This window comes from Talpa europaea (assembly GCF_964194135.1).
Source record: "Talpa europaea genome assembly, chromosome: 6".
NCBI lineage: Eukaryota > Metazoa > Chordata > Mammalia > Eulipotyphla > Talpidae > Talpa > Talpa europaea.
In genome coordinates, this window is record NC_140072.1 from 17,262,242 (window position 1) to 17,276,365 (window position 14,124).

At 53.4% G+C, this 14,124-nt stretch overlaps 1 protein-coding gene across 1 annotated transcript in view; it reads right to left on the bottom strand.

Annotated features, from left to right (window-relative positions):
• Positions 1 to 386: 386 nt before the first annotated feature.
• Positions 387 to 14,124, bottom strand: part of GALNT14 (polypeptide N-acetylgalactosaminyltransferase 14) — a gene marked incomplete at both ends in the record, with an annotated part of 182,653 nt that continues 168,915 nt past the window's right edge. The window contains 4 exons of the mRNA XM_084235735.1: positions 387 to 545; positions 1,638 to 1,757; positions 9,705 to 9,852; positions 10,297 to 10,380. Coding sequence (XP_084091861.1) covers positions 387 to 545; positions 1,638 to 1,757; positions 9,705 to 9,852; positions 10,297 to 10,380 — 511 coding nt within the window. The remainder of the gene's footprint in view (positions 546 to 1,637; positions 1,758 to 9,704; positions 9,853 to 10,296; positions 10,381 to 14,124) is intronic.

Below are 14,124 nucleotides of genomic sequence, written 5' to 3' on the forward strand. Positions count from 1 at the left end.
TACTTTTATTTGTTCGAAAACCGCCTCTATTCTTCATCTCTCAATTCAATCCTGGTCTAGGGACAAGGAAAGCTAATCTCCCTGGCCTCTTTTGTAAGAAAGGGAACAATGTAAACACTTCCCGGTGGATCTGTCTCCAGATACCAGCCGGGGCAGATGGGGCCAGGACAGGAACGGAACGGTATCGAGAACCCCGTGGGCTTTAACGCTGAGCCCCACGTGGCTTGCCATCTTTGCCTCCATCCTCCCTGAGACAGCTGCTCCTGTCCTGGGGGCTCTGGCTCCAGCTTCCAGTGCAGGACATCTGCAGTGGGTGTGGGCTGCTGGCGGCCTGCTTTCCAGTCTGTGGCTCTCACGGAGAGCGCCAGCCCACGGCCCCCGGACATTCAAGAGCTCACCATGTCCCAGTGCTGGCTCATGAGTGAGGACTCGCACGGGTTGACAACGACTTCCCTGCTATTCTCAGAGCCATCACCAAACAAGTCCGTGTCCAGGCAGAGGTGGGAAGCCATGTGCTCGATGCGGGAGCCCGTCCTGCTCCATTGCTGGGGAGATGGAGAGGAAACAGGGTGAGCCTGGGCTCTCTGGCTAAGGCCCCAGGTCCCATCACTAATATCGGGCCTTCCAGTGTAATCAGAAACATTTATGCCACGTATTTAGGGTCACCCAGAGACTTGACTTCATGGTCTCATGGAGGAATAAAACTGCAACTAATTGCTCTGCCAGGTATTGTTGTTGTTCTGTTTTAATCAGATTTAAAAAAAAAAAAAAAGCAAAATCAATATGTTTGCTAGGAAAACTCATTAGAAGGCAATAACTTTCCAAGCATTAGGCCAGAACATGTGGCACGGGAGTCTGTCACGGGAACAACAGCGAAACGATCTGTGCTTGGCGTCTGCACCACCACAAAGCAGCAGGAAGAACTGGGGGCTGACCACGCAGGTGGGGTTCTGGGTCACACCCCACACCTCTCACATATGCTCACCAGGCCCCTGAGCAAGATGTTGGCTCTCTGGCTGCTGCTCCCCAGACCTCACCACACATTGCAAGGAGACCGGGTGCCTCCTGGGAACCACCCCGATAACCAGTGCCTGGACCATGGCGGTTAATTGTTCTAAGCAGCCACCCCATGAGGAGCATCATCAACGCCATTCCATGAGGAGGAAACAAGCTCACAGAGGGCCTTGAAGCGAACACAGACATCTGACTCGTTCTCTCCAATGCCACGGCCCAGGCGAAGGAAGCAGAGTGAAGTCGGCGCCCGGCTGCTGGAGGAGTTGTACACATGGTGCATCTGGGGTGGCTTTGGGCCACTGCCAGGCCCAGGTCCTCAAGGTGTAAATCTCGCTCACCCTGTGCCCTGAGGCTCGGAGGCAGTGCTGTCCTGCCCTAGGACGCAGGCCGGCATTGGGGCCAGGCAGGGCAGGACAAGAGGCAACTGCACGCTGAGGTCCCATGAAGTTCACAGGCTTTCTGTGACAAGCTGACCCCTCTGCGGGTGCCTGGGTGCTAGGAGAGGCAGCACCTTCCTCCCTCGCCTACCCATAAGCCTTACTTCTCACCCTTCCTCTCCTATGGCCGTTCTCTGCCTGCAGAGGAGACAGACACACACAGGCAGCCACACGTTAGGCACCTACCTGCTTGTCATCTCCGTTCTTGCAAAACTCGAGAACCACGGGGGCGCCAGGGAAAAAGGTGATGACTGACAGGCACAGCTCCTCCTGGATGATCTGCTGGGTGTATGTGAAGGCCCAGATCTGGGGGAAGAGAGCAGGAAGGCGCACGTGAGGATCTTCGGAAGCAGCCACTGGGGAGGAGCAGCTGTTCGTACGTGTGATGATTAGCAGGGCTGAGCAAAGCCTTGTGGAGAGGGGAGGTCCTGGCAGGAATCAACAGTGAACAGGTAACCATGGAATATTCTGCTCCAGAACCAGAGACCTGGAGGTCGCACCTCCGGGGGGGGGGGGGGGTCTCCGACCCCATATCCCAGTGAGGGGGTGGCCGGGATGCAGGCTGCCTTCAGGGGGTGCTGAGCAGCTCCGGACTCTGGGCATGGCTTGGACAACGCCCCAGCTGGGCTGTGTGCCCTCTAGTCTGTTTAGATCATTGACTGCTCCCCACTCTTGACATTTCAAACAGCCACCTGGTAAATCACTCCTAGCGGTCTCCAGAGTGCCCCCTTTAAAAAAAAGCACTCCAACTCAGTGTGCAGAGAACATGAGAGGCTGGACGAGAGGCAGATGGAGGGACAAAGAGGACGCGGACGCGTGTTCTGAGGGAGCAGGAAAGGAAGTCGTGAGAAAGAGAGAGTCCGGGAGCACACGTGCGCCTGGGAGAACAGGTGCACTCACTTCCCCCCTGAGCCGCTCAGGGGCGGGAAAAGCTGAGCCACTGGGTGGCCAAGCAGGGCCCTTAAAGGGGAAGGGGAATTCTATGAGGCCCCTCACAAGACGTTCTTCACAGAATTCCTCCAATGTGCCAGAGATCAGAGAGCAACTGACTGTGGCTTCAGTTGAGGGTGCAAGTGCCAGAACATTGTCAAAACGTGACCCTCCTTGGCATGAAGTGGGGGTAACATCTGCTCTTTGCCTTCATCATGGGGCAAAGAAGATGCTTCATGAATTGGGGGCTGAGGGAGCCGCAGAGAGGACCCCATGGAGGGCTGCTTCCTCTACTGCCCCCTGCCCACCAGCTGACCCTCTCCCTCTGGACCAGGCCACTCATTAACTATGAATCCCTCTTGGTAGACATTATTATTATCCCCATTTGACAAAGGAAGAAAAGGCTCAGTGAGGTTATCCAAAGGCAATAGTTGTGGCCAAGTCCTCGCTTCCCAACAGCTCTTTATTCAAAGGGAATCGCAGGAGCACACGCCTGTCCCTGAGGTCACACTAAATCTGTACATCAACTCCACCTTGACAGGAGGGAGTGGGCGAGACAGGCTTCTTCTTGGCCAATGTCCTGTGGCCACAGGAAACAGGGGGGTGGGGAGGTGTAGACCAGAGAGTAGGCCCTTCCCCCACATTGATGGGAAGCGAGGCCAAAGTATGAAGGAGGCCACACTCCACATCCGAACATGGGGATACAGGCAGCACTGGCTGCTCCCCCGCAAGCCTCCCGGTCTGCCTATCCACACCTGGTCACTCCCCTCTAAACAGCCCCCCCTTGGGTCTCGTTGTGTGTGTTGGGAATAAAGTCAACTCTCAGGAGGACAGACCAGGGGTGAGAGCCACTCAGGTGAGCCAATCCCATCCCACTGGATGGGATTCCAGATACTGCAGTGTGAACTAGAAGTGGGAAAAGGCCCTGGGTGAGGGTCTCCAGAATTTCTTGCTCTGTGAGGAGTGAAGGGCCTGGGGCTCAGGCTCAAGGGCAGGGCTGCCAGCAGCTAACTGCCTAGATCCACTGTACAACTGGCCTCACCTTTAGACTTCTGCCATTATCTGGAGCCTAAACCTACCACCCCCATGTGGAAAGAAGATGGGGTTCATTCCTCTGTTTCATCATTCACCCAGCCAGCAGTGAACCATGAATTTGCATTTTAAAAATAAATCCTGTAATTATGTTATGACCCGCACAGGCATTGCATTTTCTTTTATGCTAAAAGCACTAACAAAGAAAACCTTAATGTATACCATGATTTCTGAAAGCCTGTTTTGGCATTTCTTTTCAAAATATCCTGGGGTCTTCAAAAAATCAGAGTTCTGGGGATGGTGTGTGTGTTTGGGGTTCTTTTGACAACAGAGACACTCCATCTCCAACACCTTGTTGCCAGTGCATTTTGGGAAGGAAAGTGCACGGTACACCCCCAGGGGTGAGGGCTGAGGTAACCACCTCCGAGACCCCCAAGGGTAAACTATGAGACAGAGATCGAAGGTCTTACACTAAGTGGACTTTCCATTAGCTGATGCTTTACTGGCATTGAAACACTTCAGCCTCACAATTCCCAGAGGAACTCTGCTTTCTGGACACATCTGCAGGAGAAGAAAGGAGGGAAGCAGAACACAGAGCAAGAGGCTTTCTGATCCCCCCTCTGCAGCCTGTCAGACTTTCCAGGATGGCTGGTGATGAATGGGTTTATTAAATGAATCCCAGAGTCAGAAACAGATTCAGGAGGCAGAGGCAGTTGCTCAGCAAGCTCGATCTAGATCCGTGAGTACTGGGCCACACACAGAACATTTGGGGGACGGGAAAATCTGCCCCCACCCTGAGGTGTACAGACACAGCCACCAGAGGGAGGTTATCCAGAGGTCTCCCTGGAGGTGGTGTGTGGACAGCCTCACCCTCTCTGAGGCTGGCCAGCAAAGGCCTGAGGAAGAAGAGGAGGGGGCCCACTCCCAGCCCTCCAGCTCCTTTGCTCCTGCCTTGGAAGTGGGGAGCAGATGATGGAGCTAGTACAGGTTCAAGGCCATCTGGAGAGAGCCACTATGGGCAGAAGGGAGTGGCCTGGGAATGCAGAGGGGCAGCCGACTTCTCTCCAGTAAGTGCCCATCTGGCAGCAGCCGTGAATGCTGAGCTGAACAGGGCCCGTCACCCAGCCTGGGGCTCATTGATTTACACTGGATGGAGAAGCAGAAGAAAGATTTTCTAAGAGGAGACAACTGAAGGAGCAAAGTTCTGAAAGAGGCAGCGTGAGGGAGTGTTGGGGGCCCAAGCAGGGGGCTGCTCTTAGATGGTCCAAGGATCATCTTCTAAAAGCCAAAAGCCACAAACCTACAGCAGCAGTTCTCAGCCATGGTGACTCGGCCCCATTCACCCACCCAAGGGACAGCTGGCAGCACAGGGAGGCATTTATTATCATTATTATCAGGTTGGGGAGTGTTATTGACCTCTAGTGGGTAAGGGCTGGGATGCAGCTATGCAGCCTACAATGCACAGGGCTGTTTCCATGACAAAGAGTGACCCAGCCCTCATGCCAACAGCGCTGAGTTTGAGAAAGCCCAGCTGGGCTGAAGCACGTGCGTGGTCTCTGGAGGCAGCGGCCTGGGTCTGAATGCAGTTACTCTAGCCTCACTCCTGAGCCTTGCTCAGTTCATTTGCGAAGGGGGGGTGATAACAGCCCTTGGTTTGTGGGGTTTCTGTAAAGGTTAAATGAGATGATGCACAAGCACTAGCACAAGGCCAGGCCCCCCGAGCAGGGCCTCATCAACGTATTGGCAGGGCTCACGGGAGAAGTGGCTAGGTGAGCACGGAGACATGGAGTGTGAAGACAGGCTAAGGCCTGTCCTTGCAAATGCACAGCCCACACCTTCTGCAGACGGCACTTCCCCTCACACCTTCTTCTGAGTGGTGAACGGCACAGAACTGAGAAGCAGGTATGAGTGCAAGGTGGCACTGCTGGCTTTGCTGGGCTCGGGTGACCCAGGCACCTAGAAGGGACTCTGGTTCTAGGGTGTCTCGTTTGTTTCGATTTAAAGGCATCATTGCCCCTGGGGGCAGGCACAATTTTATGAAGGGGGAACTGAAGATGAAGAGATCAGTGGTTAATCTGGGCATGCCAGAAGCAAACTCGGGTTGACAGACACAGGCACAACGGCTGGGCCCCAGCCTCTAAGGCCACACCAGGCAAAGCACTAGCGCACCAGATGTGCCCTTCAAGGGTCTCGGACAGGTGGTGGGAGTCTGGGGGCAAGCGAACCTTGAGTTCAGCCGACCCCCTATACCCCTGAAGGAGGACCCAACACACTGGCCGGCCGTGCCAAGGTCGCCTTCACCAGCTGCACCCACACAGTCTCAGCAGCACCCTGAGGCAGCAGCCAGGGGCAGGGGAGGCTCCAAGACACACTCCCCTCCTGCCACGGGACCTTCGCTAGACTCCCTCCCAGGGTCTTTATTTCCAGCCCACCTGTCCTTCCTGCCCAAGTTGTAAGAACACACCTCATGTCTCCAATAACACTGAGACCACGTGCTTTTATAAAATTGATTAGAAAAGGACCATCCTGGCCAACAAAGGTAGGTTCAAGACCTGCCTTCATTATACACCGTTGCACTTAAGTAGCAAATTTGGAGAGCCTGCTGTCTGTGTTGCGGACTCACTGTACTTAGAGTAAAGAAGTGGCTAAATACCATGCAGTTCAATACCCACCATGCTATATTTTTTGGGGGGGTCCTATTGTTGGACTCCAGAGTGACAGCCGGGGCTACCTACTATTCACTGGGTAAGTTACTTAACTTTCAACACCTCAGTTACCTCATATGCTAAATCAAAGTACTATCAGGGGGACTAAGGAATGCATGGCTGAGTACGTGTGGATGTCCTGGGCACACAGCAAGCACCCGATTACTGCTTGCCGTGTAGACGCTTATGACGGAGGAAGCCAATAGGAAGAGGCAGCCCTGGAGCTCTAGCTGCAGAAAACTGCCTCTGCTTGGTCCCCCAGGAGCCATGCTCTGGTGGCAAGGTAGACAGGGCCTTCCCCAAAGTTCTATTGAGACATCTCAGGGAGGAGATTTGGCATCAGCAGGGAAGGTCACAAGCTGGCCACGTGTCCCACTGACAGACTCGGGCTTCACACACCTAGAGGCGCAATGTGAGTCCAGGTTTGGGAGAAGAGCTTTTACCTCCCTAAGCCAGTAACCTAAAGTGTCGGGGAGACAGCTGGAAAGGCACACTCAAGAATTTTTTAAATTTTCTTTTCCCTTTCTCCACCTTGGGATAGCAACTAGATTGGTGGCCTGTCTTCCTGCTATCTTTCACAAATATTCTCCTAGGGGATCCAAGAGCGTCAAGAGGAAATTTGTTAGCCTGGTGACTTCGGGAGCTTCACATGTTTACAAATAGATGATGTGTTTCTCTCACATTCCATCCAAGGCATCACTTTGCTGACATCTTCAGCACACTCAGATGAGACACTCTGTTCCCAACGCTGACACCCCAGTGAAGAGAGAGGTAAAGCAGTGTGAGGGATGGATGGGCCTGGGGGCAGGGCTGTGAGCCAGAGGACAGCCACATCTGGAGGCTCTTTACAACAATGAGGACGAACCCCTGTGCCTGGGCTCAAACACCCTGGGGAGTGAGCTGCCAGCAGGATCCCACCCTCTGGTACACTTTCGCTCCAGACATCTGGGACCCTGGAATTCCACCCCAGTGGCCCCAACCTGATTCCTGATTTCAGGGCCTACCTGGATCTCACCTCCTGCCTGTCCTCCCAAATATGGACTCTCTCCCCAGCACACATACCTAGGCCCACAGGGCCCACCTGGAAGGAAGGGAGTGTGAATGTGCAGGCTGGGGAGTTCATGGTGGGGGACAGAGCCAGGCTGTAGAGGGCAAATCCCGGGGTGGTAGGAGTGCCTGCCAGCACTGCTGGTATCCCCACACTCAGGTGTGGGGTCTGGGAGTGTGGCCCCCATTCGTACTCTTGCCCCACTTCCCATCAAGGTTGGGGAGAGGCCTACATTCTGGTCTGCCCCCCCCCCAGACCCCAGCATGGGGTGTGGGACCTCTGTTTCCTGTGGCCACTGGACACTGGCCATGAAGATTCTTGCCAACTACCTCCTATACCTGATGGATGGTTTTAATATCTATAGCCTGGAAGAAGGATTCAGGGACAGGCATGTTCTTCTGTGATGGATCTTGAATTAGGGTCTGGCACCAGCCACGGCTCTGGCAGCAGCAGCGATGGCAGAGATACGTGTGGCCGCCAGATTGTCAAGTCCTGCCTTCACCACTTTCTAGCACGTGGCCTTGGATCATCTCTCTGGGTCAGCTTTATCATCTGTAAAACCAGCATAGCGTGAGCACCTGCTTACTGGAGTTCTCATGTCAGTTCCTTGATCTGTCTCTCAGAGACAGAAGAGGTGGGGGCAGGAGGGAAGCTGAAGGGGTCATGTGAAGGGGTTTGAGGGCAGAGGTGACTCCCCTGGACAGGTCAAGAGGCAGGAAAAGTAGAACACAGATGGGCGAAGAGGCAGAGCAGGGTTAGGAGAGAAGCCATGGCTGCAGTAAAGCAGGGGCGGTGGGGCAGCATGAAGCTAGGACAAGACTTGATGTGGGGAGAAGGTGCAGGCACCGGAAGGTGATGTCATTCAGTATTACAGGGCATGTCCTCTACACCCACACATGTGTGCACACTCTTGGGGGATTATTTTAGCTGAAAGAGTTACTGGTGTCCTGTACTAGCCACAGTACAGCATCCTTATGAAACCCTTCCTAAACCAAAAGAGTGTAAAATGAAGAGGCAATTACCATTAATTTATATAGAAAACATTTTGCGTATTCACAGACCCAAAACTAACTTAAGAAATCAGGCCAATAACACATAAACCCTAAAATCTCACTAACATTCAAAGCAGGAAAGCCGTGACGCAGACACAGCCGGGCACAGCCAGGGCAGGAGTTGGTGCCTCGCTCTCTGCATGGAAGCAACCGCCTCTGGGGCTGCTACAAAACAAATGCCGTGTGCGACACTTGCTCTCTGCTGTGAAAGCAAAATCCTCCTGAGCTCCTATTTGGTGAGCAAAGCAGATATTAATTAACACAGGTCTTGTGTAAAGTTAAGTAGCGTGACGCACACTCTTGAAAAGCAGGGGATCCGTGTATGTGGATTGCTATCAGACTAAAGGGAGTTTAACACCTTCGGAACACTTGGAAACGCACCTAGTCCTGGCTGTGGGGCACGGGCCCTGCTAGCAGGGGGTGTCCGAGCCGGCCTCACAGCCACACATGTGGCCGGGGCTTTCGGGCACTCAGTGCTCTGTGGGATCCTACTGAACATCTTTCTATCCCAAGGTGCTCCCCTATTATCCTAAATTCACTGCTGCTACACAAACACGATTGTTCTCCAAAGCAGAGGAGCGACAGCTTTGCATGCTCTTCTAGAAAAGAACTCTTTGTTCACTTGAAGGTTGTTACTGTGATAACTCTAGTTTCCCACCGATGGCGGCTATTTCCTCCCCTTGCTCGCACCACAGAAGAGTCAGCGGCACAGGTACTATTACCCTCTGGTCAAACAAAGACCTGGCAATCTCTCCCAGGGCCAGGGTATTGGGGGCTGCTCCCTGGGATCCAGCATTCCCAAGGCCTCCTTCCTCATGCAGTCAAAGACATCAGCACCCAGCTGTGCTGTGGAGACACCAAGCAAACTCCTGTTCCAGGAAAAGGGGACAACACACAGGACCCACAGGCCAGTTGCAAAGAGAGGGATGTCTGTCACCTACTCTCAACACTCTACAAAAGCCACTTGAACACATCCTGTCATTCCTAGATGGGGGGCCGCACCTATAGCAAAACCAACACCTCTGCTTCCTTCCCTTTTCCTGTCTGACTCAGGCAGCCCCTTCAGTGTCCCCCTAGAGCAAAGGTGGTTAAAAATCAGAATGGGGGGAGTACCCAGCAGATAGCGCCACCCAGTGGCGGGCTTGTCTTCCTCTGTATTTCATATTTTTGAGGTAGGTGGGCACCCACCATTGCTGACCCAGCCCACACTTACTGCCAGCAGGTTGGCCCCAACAGATACTCATTAAACTTCTGTGAATTAAATAGTGATTTCCTATATGTTGCCTGGCAAGGTCTCTTTCAGAGAAATATTCTATGCATTGGGAAATTCTATGCTTGGTGGCATGCATCCAGTCCCAGAGTGGGTCAATCATGCTTCTGCTCTGCTGCTGAGCTCTGGGTGTAGCTGGGCACTCAAGGTCACTGTAAACAGGTGACAGAGGCTGAGTCCACCACGTGCTTGTGTGTCCCCTGATAGTGACCATACCTGGGACTTCAGATCTTCGCCTTTGATCTTGACACAGGGCCTTAATTTGACGTTGGCGGGTTCTTGGTTTTTCTCTTTTTGAGAAGACTCCAGGCATTTCTGCCTCTGTCGGATATTGCCCTTCTGGATGGAGGAGTCTGGGGGGATGCTGGAGGAAAGCCACAGGAGATGAAACTGCAGCTCTTTGGATTAGCAACACTGACAGCTGAGGGATCAGGAGTGGCGAGGATTATTTTACCCTGGGTTATGTCACAAAGATTTGCACTGCTGCTGGGGGCAGGGGGCGGAGGTTAGCACTAGGAAAGACCTAGGAGCCACAGGTAGATGGAGCCTGAGAGGAGCCAGACCAGCAAGTCTGTGCTCAGGTCCTACTGTGGGGCTTAGAGCCAGGGCTGAGACTCAGCACTGCTGCTAGCTAGCCTCCACCTTGTGCTACGGGTTCATCTAACTCCTCTTCTGGTTTTGGGGATAAGGGGAACCAACTGGTCCACTCTGTATACTTCAAGAGCCTCCTCCAGTTGGCCAGAGGCTGTCCCTTCTCCAGATCCAATAAGCTGAGGGCCTCGGGGCAGCCAGCAGGAAGGGCAGATACCTGAGTTCCGGATAGACGTTCTCCAGGTACCACTTGAAGCTCTGGCACTGCAGAGTCCTCCTCAGCTCCAGTCTGCTCTCAATGCTGGGAGTGGGGAGGGAAGACACAAAGACAAAATACAGCTGTGTCCCAGCTGGTAGCTGCAGCCTGCCTGGGCTGGGAAGCACAAGGCACAACCTGCCCACAGCTCTCAGGAGGGGGCTGGAGAAATAAGCCAGAGATCTCTAGAGCTCCAGACAGAGCTGCAGAGGCACTTAGAAACACCTCACAAGGATGCCGTAATGACACTTGTGCTTTACTTGAAAATGGAATTTAGGGGTGTTTTTATTTTTCATTAAAAACAAGGCTACAGGAACATTCTGTGTGTTGTTCATAATTCACAGCTGGGGCGCTGGGTCTACTTACAAATCTCTTTGGATTCTGTAGTCGACATGCTACCCCTGACCACCCAGCCTCAAAGAACATTCTTGTTTGGCTGGATCTGAGCCTGGTCATATATTTGTTCATCACATATGATCGAGCACCTACTATGTGCCCCATGTGGGATAGGATGGTGAGCTTTCAAGAAGAGAGAAAGGTAGTGGAGGAAGCAACTGCTGTCTTGTGCAGATGCGGAACATGTGGGCTGTGGGAGCACCCAGAGGCCCTGCTTGTTGGATCAGCAGTGGTCAAGGTGGTGATGATGCTTCTGGTACCCAGAAGCACAGTGGATATTATCTAGACAGACCAGAAAGCAGGTGAGCTGGGGGCTCTGGCTGAAGCAGGGGGAAAGCAGAGACTAGCATGCATGAAGAGAGGAGTTCTGTTGGCAGGCGGGAAAAATGTGGGGGTAAATGTATGTGTGGGAGAAATGGAGGAAGAGGAATGGATGAGAGATAAAGACACAGAACTTAAAAGGTCTGGCGAGGCACTGGTGGGGGTGAGGTTGAACTTGAAGGGCAGGGGGATGCCGAGTGCAGTGTGTTGATGTTTGTGCTTTGAGGGCATTTTAGGGATGGCCGAGGGGTCTGATGGGGCAAAGCTGGAGCCAGGAGCACTGCTGGAAGGGGGTGTAGAAACCCAGATCTGATCACACTTCTAGGAAGGGGAGCGGGGGAGGGAATGGAGAGAAGCAACAGGTTCAAGTCCTTCCCTGTCCAACTGCAGCACCAGCACCTGCTGGGATCCATTTACACCTGTCCTTCCTGCGCCACCACACAGAACTGGAGCTACTTTGGTCCAGCCTCACTTCCTTCCACTCCCAACTGGACCAGGTGCCCTCACAGCACCAGGACTTCTTGGCACTCATCACATTCTCTCGCCAGGCTAGAGGCTCCAAGGGGACAGGAATGCTGTCCAATCTTGAATGTGGAATGTTCAGCGATTAGCAAGGACCTGGGGGCTCAGTGTGGACTGCGTTCTAGCACTATGGTTGTTCAGACTTGGGAGAAGGGGAAGGGAGGAGTCAGGGTGGACACCGAGATTCCTGACGTGGGCAACAGGATGCAAGGAAGCGCATTCACTGATATGGGGATAGGGGATGAGGGGCAAATTCAGTTTAGACTTCAGTTGGAGGAGCCGGGAACCAAGCAGGTAGAGATGCCTGGTGCCTGCCTGGACACTGAGGATTGGGGCTTAGTACAAGTTGGAGACGGAGATGTGGGGGTCCATAGCATGGTGCCTGATGCCACAAGAATGGGCCGTGAAAAGCGGCACCAGACAGAGGCCAAGAGGGGAAGCTGAGGCCACATAAGGTGAAGGTAGAAGCTGAGCAGCAACAAAAGCCTGGACTACAGCTCTGAAAACACAGGCTCACAGGAGGGGGCTGCGGGGACGAAGCCTCATTCTGATGGGGTGACGAAGAGGATGGTAAGGGTGTCATGTGTGAGCCAGGTGGGGGCATCCGCCGGGGACGGGAGTCCGACAGCACATGCAGGCCTCTGTTTCGTGAAGCAGAATGAGGAGCAGCCGGGCAGACAATGAACTGCAGGAGAGTCTGGGTAGGCTGTTCCCTCTTTCCCTCTTTTTTTCATTTTGTAGGATGTAGAACACTGAATTCATCTAAATGCTGATGGAACCAGGTGGTAGGGAAGAAATCAGTCATGCTGGGGAATGGGCAGTGAAGAGCACATGTGACAGAGCCTCAGGGAAGACCAGGTGGACAGTGGAGACACCAAGGGAGGGCAAAGGCCCCTGGGACAGTGGTTCCCACGCTGTCTGCACACTAGAATCACCAGGGGCGGCCGCTTAAAAATCTCAGGCCAGGCCCCAGACTAAATCAATTATGTGGGGGTGGAGAAGAGGCAGCAGCCATTTTTAAGCCTCCCAAGTGAGAGCCACGTGGTTTTGGGGAAGCCCTTTCTCCTGGAATGGAGGTGCTCAGGACAGCAGCAGGAGCCCCTGGGAGACTAGTACGCACCAGGCCAGCGGGGCAGCATCCACATTCAACAGGAGTCCCAGGGGATCTGTGTACACATTAAAGTTGGAGGAGCCCTGAGCTAGAAGGCAGGAGATGAATCAGGAACTCGATAAATGCTAGTTTATGAATGAATGCAAGACTGAAAGGTGCGAGGAGTTCAGGGGGAGGTCTGGCCTGTCGCAGCAGGAGGCACGTGGTCGTTCAAGATGGAGACAGAGAAGAATGGGCCAGATACAGTGAAGTTTGCATGTTGGCCTGTCTTGGAAAGGTGACGTGTCTGTTTCTGCGAATAACACAGAAGGTGTCATCTGCTGGGAGTGAGGGAGAGGGATGGACTCGGGGTGCAGCGAGTGTTTGAATGGAGATTGGGAGTCGCAATGGTCGGGAAAGGTAGCAGGACCATTGGGCATGTGCAGGGTACAGAGGCCACAGCGAGCAGGCGGCAGCATGGGTACTTCTGGGGGCAGTTCAGCCGCCTGTAGGCCAGGAGAGGAAGAGGCCAAAGTTGGGTGCATCCAGGTTTGAAAAAACTGCTCGGAGTGTTGACAGGTGCACATCAGGACAAAGATCTGAGGAAGAGATCTTCTGTCCTTTAGAGAGTAGACTCCATGCTGGAGAGGAAATAAAGTAAAGAGGGTGGGTGGACGTGGCCAGTGGACCAGAATTTGGTGGAGGACTAAGAAGAAATGCCCTGGGAGGCTCTGAGTGAGAGCTGGGGCGGCGGGGGATGGGGGGGGTAGCGCGGGTTGTAGACTTCGGATACAAATCACTTTGGCGCTTCCTGATTTAATCCTCCTGCACAGCACGAGGCACGGCCTATGAAGTGTAGGCTGCAAACCCCATCTGCTCAACAGCCTCATCTGACGAATGGGGGACATTAGTGCAACAGAAAGTCATTGGTTGCTCTGCTCCTTCCCTCCCCAAAAGACAAATAACATAAATGAAACTGTTATTCTCTCCTCGAATCAGATCCAGTTGAGGGACATAACATCACATAGAGCTGCAATCGGGCAGGTATGGTTGAGCCTCCAAGCCCCTCTTAAAATGGAGTGATCCAGGGCAAGTCCCTGAACCCCTATAAGCCTCCATCTCCTCCTCTGTAAAGCAGGGATAATTACACCCACATCTCAGAGTTTGGGAGAACTAATAAGACGTCTGAAGTGATGCTACCTCGGCACTCAGTCCCTTTCCCTGTGTTCTTTGCTCAGGAAGCTAGAGCATTGCTAGAGGCGATATTTATGTGCACAAGGCCCTCCCGGGAAAGAGAAGAATTTAAACTGGGGTGACTGAGGATGAAATAGAAGAACTGAGGCCAGAGGGACTGAGCTTTCTTCCTGCAAAATGCCAGAACTATCCGCCCATGGTACAAACAGCCCCGTGATGAGTAGGTGGTCCAGGCTGCTGGACAGTCATTTGTAGGAGCTGCCGAA